Source organism: Ictalurus punctatus, chromosome 18, assembly GCF_001660625.3.
Source record: "Ictalurus punctatus breed USDA103 chromosome 18, Coco_2.0, whole genome shotgun sequence".
Lineage (NCBI taxonomy): Eukaryota > Metazoa > Chordata > Actinopteri > Siluriformes > Ictaluridae > Ictalurus > Ictalurus punctatus.
This window is the reverse complement of record NC_030433.2, coordinates 11,034,069-11,049,732: the sequence shown is the minus strand read 5'-3', so window position 1 is coordinate 11,049,732 and position 15,664 is coordinate 11,034,069. Positions and strand designations below refer to the sequence as shown.

Sequence of the window (15,664 nt, the reverse complement as noted above, 5' to 3'; positions counted from 1 at the left end):
GTGAAAGCACACAATTGTATAGAATGTTATTGTATGCTGTAGAATTACAATTCCTCTTCACTAGAACTATGAGGTTAAAACCTGTTCCAGTATGACGATGCCCCTGTGCACAAAGCAAGCTCCATGAAGACATGGTTTGCGAAGGTTTGACTGGAAGAACTCGAATATCCTACACAGAGCCCTGACCTCAACCCCACTGAACAGCTTTGGGATGAACTGGAACGCCGACTGCACCCAAGGCCTCCTCGCCCAACATCATTAATGCTCTTAAGGCTGAATGAAGACAAATCCCAACAGCCATACTCAGAAGAGTGGAGCTTATTATAACAGCAAAGGGGGAATAAATGTGGAATTGGGGGTCTGATCATGTGACCTTAGTCTGATCATGTGACCAATTACACCATCCACATAAAATATCTCAAATCAAGACACTAATATTTTTTTTTATCAATTACATTTTTTTTATTGTATTAAATCTATTGCATATTTCTCCATCAGTGGAAATGACTCACTCCTTATGTAAATTGAGTATTTTAGGGTGTCTTGAGGGAAATTTCTTATTTCAGTACATTTTTATTATACAATAAAAACCACATGGAGTACTTTTCAGGGTCTGTAAAGACATTAGTACACCTATTAACTTTACATTTCATACAGCATTTTAGATCATACATATTTTAATTAACCTACTTGAACAATCATTTCAAATATGACCAGATGAAAATTTCACCATCATATCCAGCAGATAATATGTATTTTCCTTTATGGTCAAAAATGACACCCTGAACAGTGTCATTATGTCCTAAAAGACTGGACACATGTGAAGACGCCACTTCCACCAGCTTCACCTCATGATCATTACTTGCGACTGCTAGCACCTGTCCATTTGGACTGAAGGCCACTTGGTTGCTAGGATGTGGTCCGGTATCCACAGTCATCATGGCTGATATGTTCCTTACATCCCAAAATTTCACAGTGCCATAGGAATCACAGGAAGCAATCATGTCTCCCAAGGCATTAAAGGTTGCACTGTTGCACGAGTGCCTGTGCCCATAGAAAGTTTGAGCACAGAGTCCTGTACGTGCATCCCACAGTGAAATGGTTTTATCAGCAGAACAGGTGAGCAGAATGTTAGAGAAGGGCAAAAAGCTGACACTGTTCACTGAGTCGACGTGGCCCCGCAGAGTGTAGCGACAGCGCTCACTGTTTAGGTCCCACACTTTGGCTGTGTTGTCCATAGAGCAGGAGGCTACAAAGTCCCCGCAGGAGTGGAAGGAGCAGCCCCAGGTGGCGTGAGTGTGGCCTTCCAGGGTCAGCACGCAGCAGGATTTGGCAAAGTCCCAGATCCTCACTGTGGTGTCTCCACTGGTGGTGGCCAGACAGTGTCCACGGGGGTGGAAGCTACAGGAAGAGAGCCAGTCAGTATGACCCTCGCCAGTCATGACCATCTCCCCTTCTGGCATCTTCCAAAGCCTCCAAAGGTGATCATCACTTGCAGAAGCTACAAGCAGTTTGCGTGGATGGAGAGCAAGATAGCTCACAGCCATAGTGTGGGCTTTGATGAAATTGGTAACGGAGAATCCAGATATTTTGGTGCTTTGAACAGAGAGGGCTTTTATTTGGGGCAGGAAGGGATTTATGCGTGTACTCACTGGGAACTCTGAATCTTTTGAATGTTTGGTAGTAGTGCTCTTGGTTGGGTCTTTGGCAGGGTCATAAGTCACCACTTCATCAACTGATGGTTTGGTACCTAGCTCTGGACTATGCCCACTGTCTTTCAGTAACCTGCGGGTTCCTGGGGAGGAGTGCGAATTACACAGAGCACTATCTAGGTTATGAACTTGACTGGAGACTCTGTCCCTCTCAATACTGACCAACATCTTCTGCCTCAGGGCTGTCTGGTACTTCTCATTCAGTTGTTTCAAAGCAGGACCATAAGACTCATAGTGCTCCTTTAGTCTTCGGATGTCCTCAATCAGTCTGTTTTTCTCTTGCACGACACGCTTATGCTGCAGCCAGTGGAAGTCCCGTTCCTTCTGAAGCTTCACAATGGTTTCTCCAGCTTGAAAGGCAGCCTGCTTGTAGCTGTCTCGCTCTTTTTGGATATTTTTCAGCTCACTGTCCAGCAGCTGGTTGTGTGTGTATATATCAGGGACAAATCCCACCTGGTTTGTTTTGAGTGTGCCTTTCTGTAGCATCTCAAACCATTCTGTCTGGAAGCAATCTAATGTTTTGTTCATTCCCATTTTCATGAGAAAGTTACGAAAAAAATCGTCCACGACTTCATGGATGGGGCTTCTTAGTTTCTTGGATGAGGAAGGTATCTGCTCTGGTACAAACTCTGAGTCATTAGTGCGGTTACGCAGAATTTCAGCTGCAGAGTCTAAATCCTCTTCTTCAGTCACACTTTCCTCTTCGACACTAATCTCTTCGTACTCAAACCCATCCTCAGAATCTTCTGGAATGGATACTTTTTCTAGATAATATGGACCATCGACTGATTCTGTGTCATATATTGCTGCCATTTTGTCACTGCTATCCACTGCCAGTGCTGGTTGTTTGTTACTGTCGCTTTGTGTATTGTTACCATGGACACCCGCTTGGAGGCGACGCTATTACCGTAACACCACATAAATAAATGGTAAATGGCACATTTATATAGCGCTTTTATCCAAAGCGCTTTACACTGTCTCATTCACCCATTCACACACACACACACCAATGGTAGCAGAGCTGCCATGCAAGGTGCTAACTTGCCTTCGGGAGCAACTTAGGGTTCAGTGTCTTGCCCAAGTACACTTCGGTATATGGAGTCACGTGGGCAAGGAATCGAACCTCCAATCCTACGATTAGTGGACAACCCGCTCTACCACCTGAGCCACAGCCGCCATCATTAACATTATACAAACAAAATTCAAACAAAGGTTCTAGTTTAAAGAAGTTTAAATCGTTTTTGCATGTGTTTACGTGTAACTAAAACGTATACTTGTTTAAAAGTTGCCTATATCAAACGTGTTTCACTGAAAAAAATTATGCTAAATTTGACCCAATTAAATGTACCCCCACCTTTTCCAATCGGAATGATGAGTATTTTTGGACCTCATAATGTCAGCTATTTGCATATACTACAATTAGATTAGATAATATGACGGTCATTATAACATACTGTGGCATATGATGGATAATCCAGACGAGGTAGAAACTAGAGTGCCCGTATATACGGGGTTTTACTGTAACTATATAAAGCAAGTTATATTAGTTAAATGTAGTTTACATGCACACTTTGTTATTAATTAGTGTACATACATTTATCTCCTAGAATAATATGTATATATAGTATATATGTATATATAGATGGATGGATGGATGGATCCATTTCTTCCATGAGTTGTTATATTAAAGTTGTTTTTTTTTTTTTTTTTTTTTTTTAACTGACGACACTTGTAAAAAGAGGCCTAGGCCTATCAGGAAGTGAAAAGGACACGTCCCCAATGTCCACAGCCTAATTGTCACATATGAAATATCCTACAAATATCCTAAAATCATATAAATTTGTGAGCGACATTCTCGAGTTAAACTATAAATCCAGACCAACTTCCATTATGAAAACAACAGACCCATAAATACATTTCTTTAGAATAAATATGAAATTTCATGATTTCATGATAGTCTGGAGGTTTATAAGCCCGAGTGGGTCACTCCAGTAGTATTATCATGTATAAATACATGCATTTATCTTATTTTATGGAAGGCTGATGTTTCTTATTTGTACTGGAGAAGGTCGGGATACCCCTATTTAAGCAGCAGGGGGCGCGCACGTACCACACTCACCAATATCATCATACTATTCACCACATCTCCAATGTATTCATTACATTAATCACATTTACACCATATCCAATCATATGTTTATGCCAGTGAACTCTTTACTTATTATTTCATATCTAAAAAGCACAACAGCATCCAAAACACCACACGATTCAAAATAAACTAATTTCATCAGAACTCATGATTGGTTTCTTTGACCAAATAAGTTAATCACTAGTCAATATCACTAGTACCAACATATGATGTGCTATTTTATGTAATGCATCTGTGATGGAGTAACATATTTCTCTGTGATTTGTTTTGAGTTACATAAGGATATTTAGGTGTGTGTGTGTGGGGGGGGGGGGTTATTAGTATATTGTCCAGCCTGCATAGTTCATGGAAGCATATTTGACATAAGATCAACTCCTCTTGTGTGTGTGTGTGTGTGGGGGGGGGGGGGGGGGGGGTGTTGGGGGAGGGTTCCTCTTCATCACCATACCTGACTCTGCATCTTTTACAAGCATCCTTCCCCTCTCTGCTTCCTCAGTTTCCTTTTTCTGTCTTCCAAATTTGCATCTTGCAGAGTGCATGTGTGTGTGTGCACACATGTGTGTTTAGTAGCAGTGTATGAGAAGTGTCACTGGTTTGGACCTGCAGTTAGTTACTTTAGTATTGCAAACAGAATGGCACATATAGTATCTCACAAAAGTGATTACACCCCTCACATTTTCGTAATTTGATTATATCTTTTAATGTGACAATAATGAAGAAATGACACTCTGCTATAATGTAAAATAGTGAGTTTACAGCTTGTATAACAGTGTAAATTTGATGTCCCCTCAAAATAACTCAACACACAGCCATTAATGTCTAAACCGCTGGCAACAAAAGTGAGTACACCCCTAAGTGAAAATGTCCGAATTGGGCCCAAAGTGTCAATATTTTGTGTGGCCACCATTATTTTCCAGCACTGCCTTAACCCTCTTGGGCATGGAGTTCACCAGAGCTTCACAGGTTACCACTGGAGTTCTCTTCCACTCCTCCATGATGACATCACGGAGCTGGTGGATGTTAGAGACCTTGTGCTCCTCCACCTTCCATTTAAGGATGCCCCACAGATGCTCAATAGGGTTTAGTCCATCACCTTCACCCTCAACTTCTTTAGCAAGGCAGTGTTCGTCTTGGAGGTGTGTTTTGGGTCGTTATCATGCTGGAATACTGCATACTGATCATGCTCTGCTTCAGCATGTCACAGTACATGTTAGCATTCATGGTTCCCTCAATGAACTGTAGCTCCCCAGTTCCGGCAGCACTCATGCAGCCCCAGACCATGACACTCCCACCACCATGCTTGACTGTAGGCAAGAGACACTTGTCTTTGTACTCCTCACCTGGTTGCCGCCACATACGCTTGACACTATCTGAACCAAATAAGTTTATCTTTGTCTCATCAGTCTGCTTGTCTTCAGCAAACTGTTTGTGAGCTTTCTTGTGCATCATCTTTAGAAGAGGGTTCCTTCTGGGAAGACAGCCATGCAGACCAATTTGATGCAGTGTGCAACGTATGGTCTGAGCATTGACAGGCTGAGCCCCCACCCCTTCAACCTCTGCAGCAATGCTGGCAGCACTTATACTTCTATTTCCCAAAGACAACCTCTGGATATGATGCTGAGCATGTGCACTCATCTTCTTTGGTCGACCATGGCGAGGCCTGTTCTGAGTGGAACCTGTCCTGTTAAACCGCTGTATGGTCTTGGCCACTGTGCTGCAGCTCAGTGTCAGGGTCTTGGCAATCTTCTTATAGCCTAGGCCATATTTATGTAGCGCAACAATTCTTTTTTTCAGATCCTCAGAGAGTTCTTTGCCATGGGGTGACATGTTGAATTTCCAGTGACCAATATGAGGGAGTGTGAGAGCGATTACACCAAATTTAACACACCTGCTCTCCATTCACACCTGAGACCTTGTAACACTAACAAGTCACATGACAGGAGGAGGGAAAATGGCTAATTGGGCCCAATTTGGACATTTTCACTTAGGGGTGTACTCAATTTTGTTGCCAGGGGTTTAGACATTAATGGCTGTGTGTTGAGTTATTTTGAGGGGGCGGCAAATTTACACTGTTACACAAGCTGTACACTCACTACTTTACATTGTAGCAAAGTGTCATTTCTTCAGTGTTGTCACATGAAAAGATATAATCAAATATTTACAAAAATGTGAGGGGTGTACTCACTTTTGTGAGATACTGTATTTTATTGTATAAGGAATGCAATTACAAATGAAAAGTGCTTGACATAATCTTGATACTGTTATATAACAAAATTATGACTTTACTGCAAAGTAAACAAACTACTTCATCTATTAACAAATCTACTTCACTTGGTCATGTGTTTTCATTATGCCATCATTCAGAATTTTTTTTTACTAAAGTTCAACTTTTTCTTGGGTGGTAATATATCAAGGGTACACTTTTATACCTTTAGTATATATATATATATATATATATATATATATATATATATATATATATATATATATATATATATATATATATATAAAGGTAAAGAATATATATATTCTTTACCTAGAAAGTGCTTTAAATCTACTTTAAATGGTATTGAATTATTGTTATTTTTTAAATTAAGTACATTTTTAAGGTGATACATACAGTCCTAAGTTTACATACACCTTACAGAATCTGCAAAATGTTCATAATAAAAAAAGAGGAATCATAAAATTGCATGTTGTTTTTTATTTAGTGCTGCCCTAAATAAGCTATTTTACATAATAGATGTTTACATATAGTCCACAAGACACAATAATAGCTGAATTTACACAAATGAACCAGTTTAAAAGTTTACATACGCTTGATTCTTAATATGTGTGTTACCTGGATGATCAACAACTGTGTTTATGTTTTGTGATAGTTGTTCATGAGTCCCTTGTTTGTCCTGAGCTGTGAAACTGCCTACTGTTCTTCAGAATAATCCTCCAGGTCCTGCAAATTCTTTGCTTTTCCAGCATCTTCTACATATTTGACCCCTTTCCTTTTAACAGTGGCTATATGATGTTGAGATCCATCTTTTCACACTGAGGACAACTGAGGGACTCGGACACAACTTTTACAAAAGGTGCAAACATTCACTGATGCTCGAGAAGGCAACTCAGATACATTAAGAGCCAGGACTATGTAAATTTTTGAACAGGATTGGTGTACATTGTTATTATTTTGTCTTCTGGGAGACATGCAACTATCTTATTTAGCATCTGAATTGGTACTGTGCAAAAAAAAAAAAAAAAAAAAAAAAAAAAAAGATCTTTAAACAAAATAACAATTTACACTGATCCTTCTGTTCAAAGGTTTACACCTCCCGCTCTTAATGTAGTGTGTTTAGTAACATTTTGCAGATTCTGCAAACTTGTGAACTGAGCTATATATGTTTGCATGTGAAAGATTAAAGGCTACATACATATTAAAAGGTAAGGGTTCCACTACAACTATAGTGAAAGGTGCAGTTAGTGCTCTTTTATTTGATAGTTTATCAAAACATTACGACAAAAATATTCACACTATATTTTCACTGTAAATAATGAATGAACAAATGACAAGTAGGCCACTGATGGAGTTTTAGAGCGTCAATGCAAATGGTTAGAAATTGTTATATTATAGTGTTGTTGTTGGCAGACTATTATTTTCCTTTTTTTTCCCGATCGATCGATCGATCGATCAATATCTCTCTCTCTCTCTCTCTCTCTCTCTCTCTCTCTCTCTCTCTCTCTCTCTCTCTCTCTCTCTCTCTCTCTCTCTCTCTCTCTCTCTCTCTCTCTCACACGCACACGCAGACACAGACACTGCTGTCCATTATCATCATGAATGTGATGATTGAAATCGAGCTCACGGCATCGAGCCTTTCTCTCGGTGGCCAATCAGAGGAAGAGCAGCGGGAAGCTGAAACATCAGTAGCCTACAAATGTGACTGAGTGCACCAGTGTGGAGTGACCAGAGAGAGACAGACAGACCCAGAGACCCGGAACATCCCGTCTAAGAGAGGCACAGACATGAGCGCTCAGGCTGAAGAGGGAATCCCAGCCAAGTGCAAGTCTCCCACTTTATTCTCTTCCTACTGTATTGAAAGCATACTGGGCAGAAGTCCTCTCAAAGTCAGGCTCCTCGGGATGCAAAGGCTGACAGCGACACTTCGGACAGAGGAACTCCAAGGTGTGTATCATTTCAGTAAAGCTGATTGAACGGTCGGTTTAATATTGATGTGACACTGATGTGCGTTCTGCTCCACAAGTTGCCAAAATGTACCCTGTCGTATTCATAATAATTAGAGGTTGAGCCAGGGGCAGATGAAATTAAACAATAGACTACAAGCACAAGTTTTTTCCTATCGTTTTTTTTTCCCTGTAAAAATTGTTCCTTTTTTTTTGACAAGAATTAAACGATCTGTAGCTTTACATGTTCGCTACCGAGTTAGGGACCGTCGTAAAACTACCGTACTGTACATAAGCGTGCAATAATCTTGTGAAAGTACTGTATCTCCACCAACTTCTGAAGGATCTCCATTATGCATAGGATATAGATATTATGTTATAGATTTTATTGTATTTTATGACTTCTACATTATCAATGTAGATTTGCAAATATTAGTTTTCCAGCTCAAATGTAAATGTTACAGAACAAGAGTTTGTATGTCAGTAAAGAAAGCAGTATATTATCTAAGAGACCACGTTTCAGGCAAAAGACATAATTAAGGTTGCTTGGTTTTAAAAAGAAATAAAAAGCAAGTGCGACAGTCAAAGCCCAGAACTGTGGCTGGTTCTGCAAGATGCTTAGTAAAACTTAGCAGCTAACCTCCTTATAAAACTGCACACATTGTACCTGAGACCAGTCACTTTAAATAAATAAATAAACAAAAAGCAAAGGCTTCTCACATATATTGTCTTTGTTTCATTTATTAGTGTTTACTGATCTTTATAGTATTTATTAAATGTAGAAACATTGAACATCATTATATTTGAAGGCATCTTTGCATTTTTGTACAGCATACATACATACACTGCCAGTCAAAAGCTAAACAACACTCATCCTTTATTTAAATCCCTAACATGGGAATTATGTTGTGCTAAAAAAAATCCAAAATAAATCCAAAATAATTTAGTATTTTAGCATCTTCAAAGTAGATACCCTTTTTGCCTAGAATTTCCAGAAATGTATTCTTGGCATTTTCTCAACCAATTTCTTGAGGAATCCCCCTGAGATGATTTTTTAAACAGTATTAAAGGAGTTCCCACCTATGCTGGACACTTATTGGCTGCTTTTGGGAATATATCGCTCCAAGTCATGCAAAAAAATAAAATAAATAAATAAAATAAAAAAATTTGTAAATAAAATGCTAGTTTTCTAATGAAAGAAATGAATGTGTTGGCACAATTATATTTTTGTCTACAACACTGTTTTCAAACATTTAATCGTACACCTTCAGAGGAAAAGATTTTTAAGATCTTGAGAAACATTTCAATCAAGTGTCTCCAATCTTTTGACTGGTAGTGTACATACATACACACACACACACACACACACACACACACACACACACACACACACACATATATACATACATATATATATATATATATATATATATATATATATATATATATATATATATACATATTATATCTCAATACATGTCTCTTTTAAATTCTCATAACAATCTAACTACACAGTAAAATCCCTAGTGTTGAATTAACACCCAGAGTGTTTATTTATGAGTCCAGTAGACTTATATAAACACTGAAGGGTGTGAATTCAACACTGTGGGTGTTAAATTAACACTGGTGATTTTGCTGTGTAGGCTTTTTTTTTTTACATTGTACATTTTATCATTCATTGATTAATTCATTTATACTTCAATAACAGCTGCATCCAGGTGGTGGATCTGGAGTCAATCCCGGGTACACTGGATGTAAAGTGGAAATTTATCCTAGGTCTACTAAAAATAAATAATTCTGTCTTTATCTCAAACCAACTTCCAAACATAGAAACATGAACTTTTTTTAAATGACTGATTTTATATGAACTATGATAGGGTCCCCCGTTCGATCTTGAGGTCCTGACTGCATGTTCTCCCCAGTGTTTACATGGGTTTACTCTGGGTTCTCCGGTTTCCTCCCATTATCCAAAAACATGCCAAATAGTAGAGTGGCTATGCTTGCACTGTTTATTATTATTATTATTATTATTATTATTATTATTATTATTATTATTATTATTATTATGACGTAACTTGGGGGGGAAAAGTTGCCACAGTAATTCGTCCATCTTTATCATTTGTGAAAACTGATTTAACATATCCCCCATCTATGTGCAGCTGGGAAAAATTTGCTTCCTCACATGGACCTGCAACTGCCACCCAAACTGCGGCGCTCGTTCAGTCCGCGGCGGGAAGACGAATCCGACAGCGCACAAGGAGACGAGCTGGAGCTCAGAGCTGGTCTAGACTCCTCCTACCCGGAACATGCACTCATCAGTTCCTTAAAGGGCAGCTCTGCTCAGGATAAAGTCGAGGAGGTTAAGAGCAGAGCACTTCCCGACACACGTCTCTCCCCGGGATCCGAGGACGTACTGAGAGAGACAAATACAATCACGAAGGACAGCGAGGACGGTGTGTATGTGTCACCGAGCAGTGATGCTGAAGACGTGACACTGAGACGCAAACAAAGGAGATACAGGACTACATTCACTAGTTACCAGCTTGATGAACTAGAAAGGGCTTTCCAAAAGACGCACTACCCTGACGTTTTCACAAGGTACACATCACCCAAAGAACTTATTTACATCTGCACGGCCCTAAGAGTGATCTAGCCAGTGTTAAATGAATACTTAAGAGTAGTAGCTTCCATTAACACCTGCAATGTTCATTTGTGTCTTTAGCCAACTTTCATTAACATAAAAATCCACATAGCTAAATCCTCAGTGTTGAATCTGAAGTTCAACTGGACAAAGATGAAAATCTAGAATGTAAAAATTAATTTAACACTGAAATTGTGCTGTGTTTAATTATAAAGTGTAATAAAGTATCATTTTAAAAAAGTATATTGTCTTAAATGAGTAGGTTAGCTAGGATTTATATTTTGTTTATAAGTTTATATTTGTACGAAACGAAATAAATGTGTGTAGCTATTATTATTATTATTATTAGTTTATTTATTTATTTATTACAAATTTCTGAGCAGTGAATAATATATAGCCTAGTAATAATATGTACTCTAATAGCTGTAAATCGTAAAATACCAATTTAGTAGTCTAATATAGCATTTTGTTTGGTATTATTCTAGTTTTATGGGTTTAACTAAATTTTACACAGATTGGAACTACAGACGTGTCTTTTGCTGAACTGACCCATCCGTCTTCCTTAAGAAATAAATTGTTTAAATATTTTACCCAAAAATGGCCAATTAATGCCTTAGTGTGAAAGTTAAAAAAATAATTAAAAAATCCAGCAATCGAAAATGAGACGGTCAGTGTTGTAACGGGGCTAATAATGGAATAATTTTAACCATTTTCTTTCATTATCATTTCTTTTTTCAGGGAGGAATTAGCCATGAGGCTCGATCTGACGGAAGCGCGCGTGCAAGTAAGTGCATTTAGTTTTGCCGAATTATTTCTTACAATATAGGCCTATGAAAATAGCGGATGAAAAATAAAACAAAACAAACAAACAAGCAAACAAAGCAACAACAACAAAAAAATCCTGTGCTTTGGGACCCACGTAACATAGCAACTGACTTTGCAATCTTATTTTATATTCAATATAATTTATTTATTAACGCGAGCGTGTTTTCGGGCATGCGATTCTGGAATTTTATATGTGCAAAGTGCAATTTTATTATTATTTTATTAACAAATGTTAATTACTTAATGTTTAGCTGGAATATCTAAAAAAACAAAAAAAAACAAAAAAAAAACAATAAAAAAAAAACATTAGACCATGGATAATAAATTTAGGAATTACAACAAAGTTTATTGTTATACTGGTCAAGTTTGATAAATGAGTCCTGGATGGACGATTATATATCAGAAAATGAATCCTAGTTTCTTGTAGATTTAGCTCCTTTTGTCTTCCCACTCTCCTCTCTGCTTTCTTCTTTTTCTATTTGTGCTATTTTATGTAATATCTGTACAAATTTATGCTACTTTCATTCCTCACCAAGAACACATATATTCTTTTAATATAGTACAGTACTCACAAAAACAACAGCACATACTAAACTTTGTGTATTTTAGCACTGAGAGGAAATACAAATGTTTTGGGATTGTTCCAGCATTTCCTGCTCCTGAAAAACATCTAATATAATTTACAATGTCTGAAATATTGTTAATAAGATGGATGATGGAAAGATAGAAAAATCAAGCTGTCTGTGCCTGTTTGTCCTCTATTGGAGTTGAAACTTGTGCTAATGGGATAGACTGACTTATGATTTTTTTTTTTTTTTTTTTTTTTTGCTGATTTATGACTCACCAAAGTTACATTAGACAGTCCTCTAGTTTTTATTGGTTTCTGTTAGCTTCATTTAAAAAAAGAAAAGAAAAAGGAAATATTTGCTCACACATTTTTTATCTGTCCCTTTTCAAAGTTTGATGTGTTCCTTTTAAAAACTGTTCAAAGTTTTGTTCAAATATATTTTCAAAATATGGTTTGCCAAATTAATTAGTAAATGTTAACCAAATGAACCTTTTCCTCCTTTAGGTCTGGTTTCAGAACCGACGTGCAAAATGGAGAAAAAGAGAGAAGGCTGGGGTTCAACCTCACCGCCTAGGCCTTCCATTTCCTGGACCCATCAGTGCAGCACAGCCTTTATGCCATTATCTGGGTGGGGGTGCATTTAGCCCCAACCTGTACCCAGGCATCGAGTCAGGGTGGCCTGTCTCCCTCCATGGATTCACTCAGCCCATCCCAAACCCTGCACCCCCAAACCGAATCTGCTCTCTGCTTGGAGCAGCAATGCTCAGACACCCTGCCCTTATCAGCCCCTCCTTTGGAAGGTGAGACTTCTTAAGTAATGCTGCATTGGACTAAACTTGTAACTCTGAATTTCTGATCTCTGACTAGGGAAAAAAAAGATTTCAGCACATAATGTCAAATCAAGATGGCTGCTTACAGCATCAACAGTAAGCAAAGTAGCTTTGCATTTAAATGAGTAATTCTCAGATTAATCGAAATACAGACATATTAGTCTGTTCAACCTATTACACTGACTATACAGTTCTCTAAAATATACAACAGTCAAATTAAACATAAGACGAGCATGTTTTTTTCCAACTTGTAGCTCAAGAATGAAAATGGCATAAGTCCAAGTTCTGACTTTCCACTTCTGAGTTAAGTTGAATGCAGCACAAGTTTTAGGGTTTATATGCTTCCAGGCAAAATACTGTACTAGATACTTTGCCTCATCTAATTGTGATGTTTTTTAACCAAAAACATTTTCAAATTGTTTTCAGATTCTTCACTCCACTGGCACTTCAAAGACTGCCTGTTCCCACCCCAGAGAATCAAATTCTGCCTCCCCTTCACATTCCTCATCCTCCTTCCACATCCTCATCCAATCTATGTTCCTCTTCCTTGCCTGTGGATCGCCGTGCGTCCAGCATTGCGGCTCTGCGGCTCAAAGCCAAGGAGCACTCAGCTCACATCGGTCAACTCAGTGTCCTCACAGCTGGTACGTCTGAAAAAGAGGCCTGATGCCTTGCTCCCTACACCCAAGACATGAGACCAAAGCTAAAGTGCACTACAGCATGAAGAATTTTTTTGGAACCTCATGAGGAACCAACCTCTATGACTACTGAAGCTTCATGATGGCTTTAATTGATGGAAGCAATGCCAAAGGGACTGGTCAGCAACCAGAGTTCTGTATATTTAAATTTCAATATGAACAGAAAAATATGTGGGAAAATGAAAAGCTTTAAAGAATAGTCTTCTTGTGTTATTAAAAGAAAACTTTTATATTTGCTTTTTTAAATCTTGTGAGAAAGTTAGTTCAGGGGAGAACAAACCTGCACTTCACTATTTAACTGCTGAATGAGCCAAGAATATGTGAAAAGAATGACAATAAAGCTGTGAAGTGAAGTGTTATGCTGTCTTAAAATTTAAGCTGATTAAAACAGCCAGAGGGGAAGGACACATATGCCAAAACCCCATACTTTTGTACTTTAATAACTTTTTTTAAAATTATAGCTAACCAGAGAATCAGGAAAAGCATTAAAACCTCATGGTGTAAAAAAATCATCCTCTGTAGGTTTAAAGCTTTTTAAGAAAGCATAATGTTGTTTATGTTGACGTTTTATGTATGCTGAATGCCAGGTTTGTGAGCCTTAGCGCCTCCACTGACATCCATGTAGTCTAATTAGTAGTAATTTGTTTCAGCACCATTCACACACATTAAGAAGCTTATTTTGTTCGCTGCCGTTGCTTTTGTCCCTTTCAGAATGTGGATATCGGAATGAATGGCCTTTGCTTGTAAGCCTGGACTTCTTCCAACCAACATAATTCTTCCACACTTAAGTCATCATCCAATTAGTTCGGTGTATAAAGTGATTTGTCATTGCGGAGATTTCAGTTCAGAGGATAAGAGAAGCGTTTTGTCACCTGAAGCGGATTTCTGTCACTAACTACCTTCTTTTACTCCACAGCATTCTACAATGCAATGAATAACAGGAACTGATAAATACTAATTCCCTATGAAAAGAGGTCTTACACAATCTTTTGTCCCAACACTATTCAGGGTAGGCCTCATGAAAAGGTGCAGGGATTAACATAATCAAATGAATCGAACTAATCTATTTGCGTGATCAACTTAAAACTCTCTGGAAATGGACATTTTCAGTGCAAGTATATTGCAGGGTGAGAAAGGAGCTGATGAGTTATGGCAGGGAGTGAAGGTATTATGTCTCACCCCAAGTGTCTCTCTGTTTAAGGCCCTGTACACAGGGGTATACAATGAGCACAATAGAGTGTAACGGCTTAAAGAGCCGAGCTGCAGAGACGTTTTGATGATCTGAGCAGTGTGAAGGCTGGTAGCAGCCACCACATTTAGGCCTGGGTTTAAGAATATTTTTTTTTTGTCTGATCTGTGGTGGAAATTGTAAAATTATTAAAAGAGAAATATAGTGTCAGTACTTAACTTGTGGAGGATTACTGACTTATCCTAGGTTATGTAATATAGGTGTTTATGCAGCTATGACTACAGTGATTGGAAATAAATTAATTAATGTCGTAGGCATGGAAATCAAAATTAGTTACCCTAACACAACTGCAGAACATAGTGGCTAACAATGTAATGTAATAAAATGTCATTTCAAAAAACAAGGAAGGAATTGTTTTATGTGGATAAATTGATCTGAGAAGCATCAGGGTTTGATGATGTAGCTTTGCAAAGGGAGCGATTAATGAAATTAGCAGTTATGACTGAGGTGGAGGAAGATAAATAGAAAAGAAAAAAAACAAAAAATGCATGAGAGTAATTGCCTTTTGTCCAGAATAAGGACCAAGGACAAGGAAGACAATACATTACTGTAGAATGTTGCGTTTTAATATATGTATGTAGTTATTAACGAAAACATTAAAAGATCTGTTTAACAGCTTGTCATGTTGTATGCATCCTTGGCACAATGTTCTTCTAAAGCACGGTTTTTGTCTGCAATCTGTTGAATATTTAACTCTTCTACCCTTATCCCTTTCTCTCTCTCTCTCTCTCTCTCTCTCTCTCTCTCGTATTAATTTCTCATTATTTTCCATTATTGCTTCCTTTGACTTTACTGAGTAAAAAAGTGCAGCATGTTTAATTC

General features: G+C 38.1%; 2 protein-coding genes across 3 annotated transcripts; one reads left to right on the top strand and one right to left on the bottom strand.

Moving 5' to 3' along the window:
- Window positions 1-452: 452 nt before the first annotated feature.
- Window positions 453-2,792, bottom strand: LOC108278617 (sperm-associated antigen 16 protein). Its single transcript, XM_017492070.3, has one exon. The coding sequence runs from the start codon at window positions 2,523-2,525 to the stop codon at window positions 699-701; it is 1,827 nt and encodes a 608-aa protein (XP_017347559.1). The 5' UTR covers window positions 2,526-2,792; the 3' UTR covers window positions 453-698.
- Window positions 2,793-7,674: 4,882 nt separating this feature from the next.
- Window positions 7,675-15,450, top strand: arxb (aristaless related homeobox b). 2 transcript variants are annotated; one of them, XM_047161764.2, is made up of 5 exons: window positions 7,675-8,032; window positions 10,191-10,629; window positions 11,411-11,456; window positions 12,570-12,865; window positions 13,150-13,310. In XM_047161764.2, exons 1-5 carry the CDS (start codon window positions 7,873-7,875, stop codon window positions 13,169-13,171), a joined length of 963 nt encoding a protein of 320 aa, XP_047017720.2. In that variant the 5' UTR covers window positions 7,675-7,872; the 3' UTR covers window positions 13,172-13,310. The 2 variants fall into 2 exon arrangements, with proteins under 2 accessions (XP_047017720.2, XP_017347574.2); XM_017492085.3 differs by lacking the exon at window positions 13,150-13,310 and adding an exon at window positions 13,322-15,450 and having other exon boundaries at window positions 7,676-8,032.
- The last annotated feature ends 214 nt before the right edge of the window (window positions 15,451-15,664 follow it).

Coding starts and splice junctions, on each gene's coding strand:
- arxb (XM_017492085.3), top strand. CDS start 7,873: ATGAGCGCTCAGGCTGAAGAGGGAATCCCAGCCAAGTGCAAGTCTCCC. Junction 8,033..10,190: donor TCGGACAGAGGAACTCCAAG/GTGTGTATCATT, acceptor ATCTATGTGCAG/CTGGGAAAAATTTGCTTCCT. Junction 11,457..12,569: donor TGACGGAAGCGCGCGTGCAA/GTAAGTGCATTT, acceptor TTCCTCCTTTAG/GTCTGGTTTCAGAACCGACG.
- LOC108278617 (XM_017492070.3), bottom strand. CDS start 2,525: ATGGCAGCAATATATGACACAGAATCAGTCGATGGTCCATATTATCTA.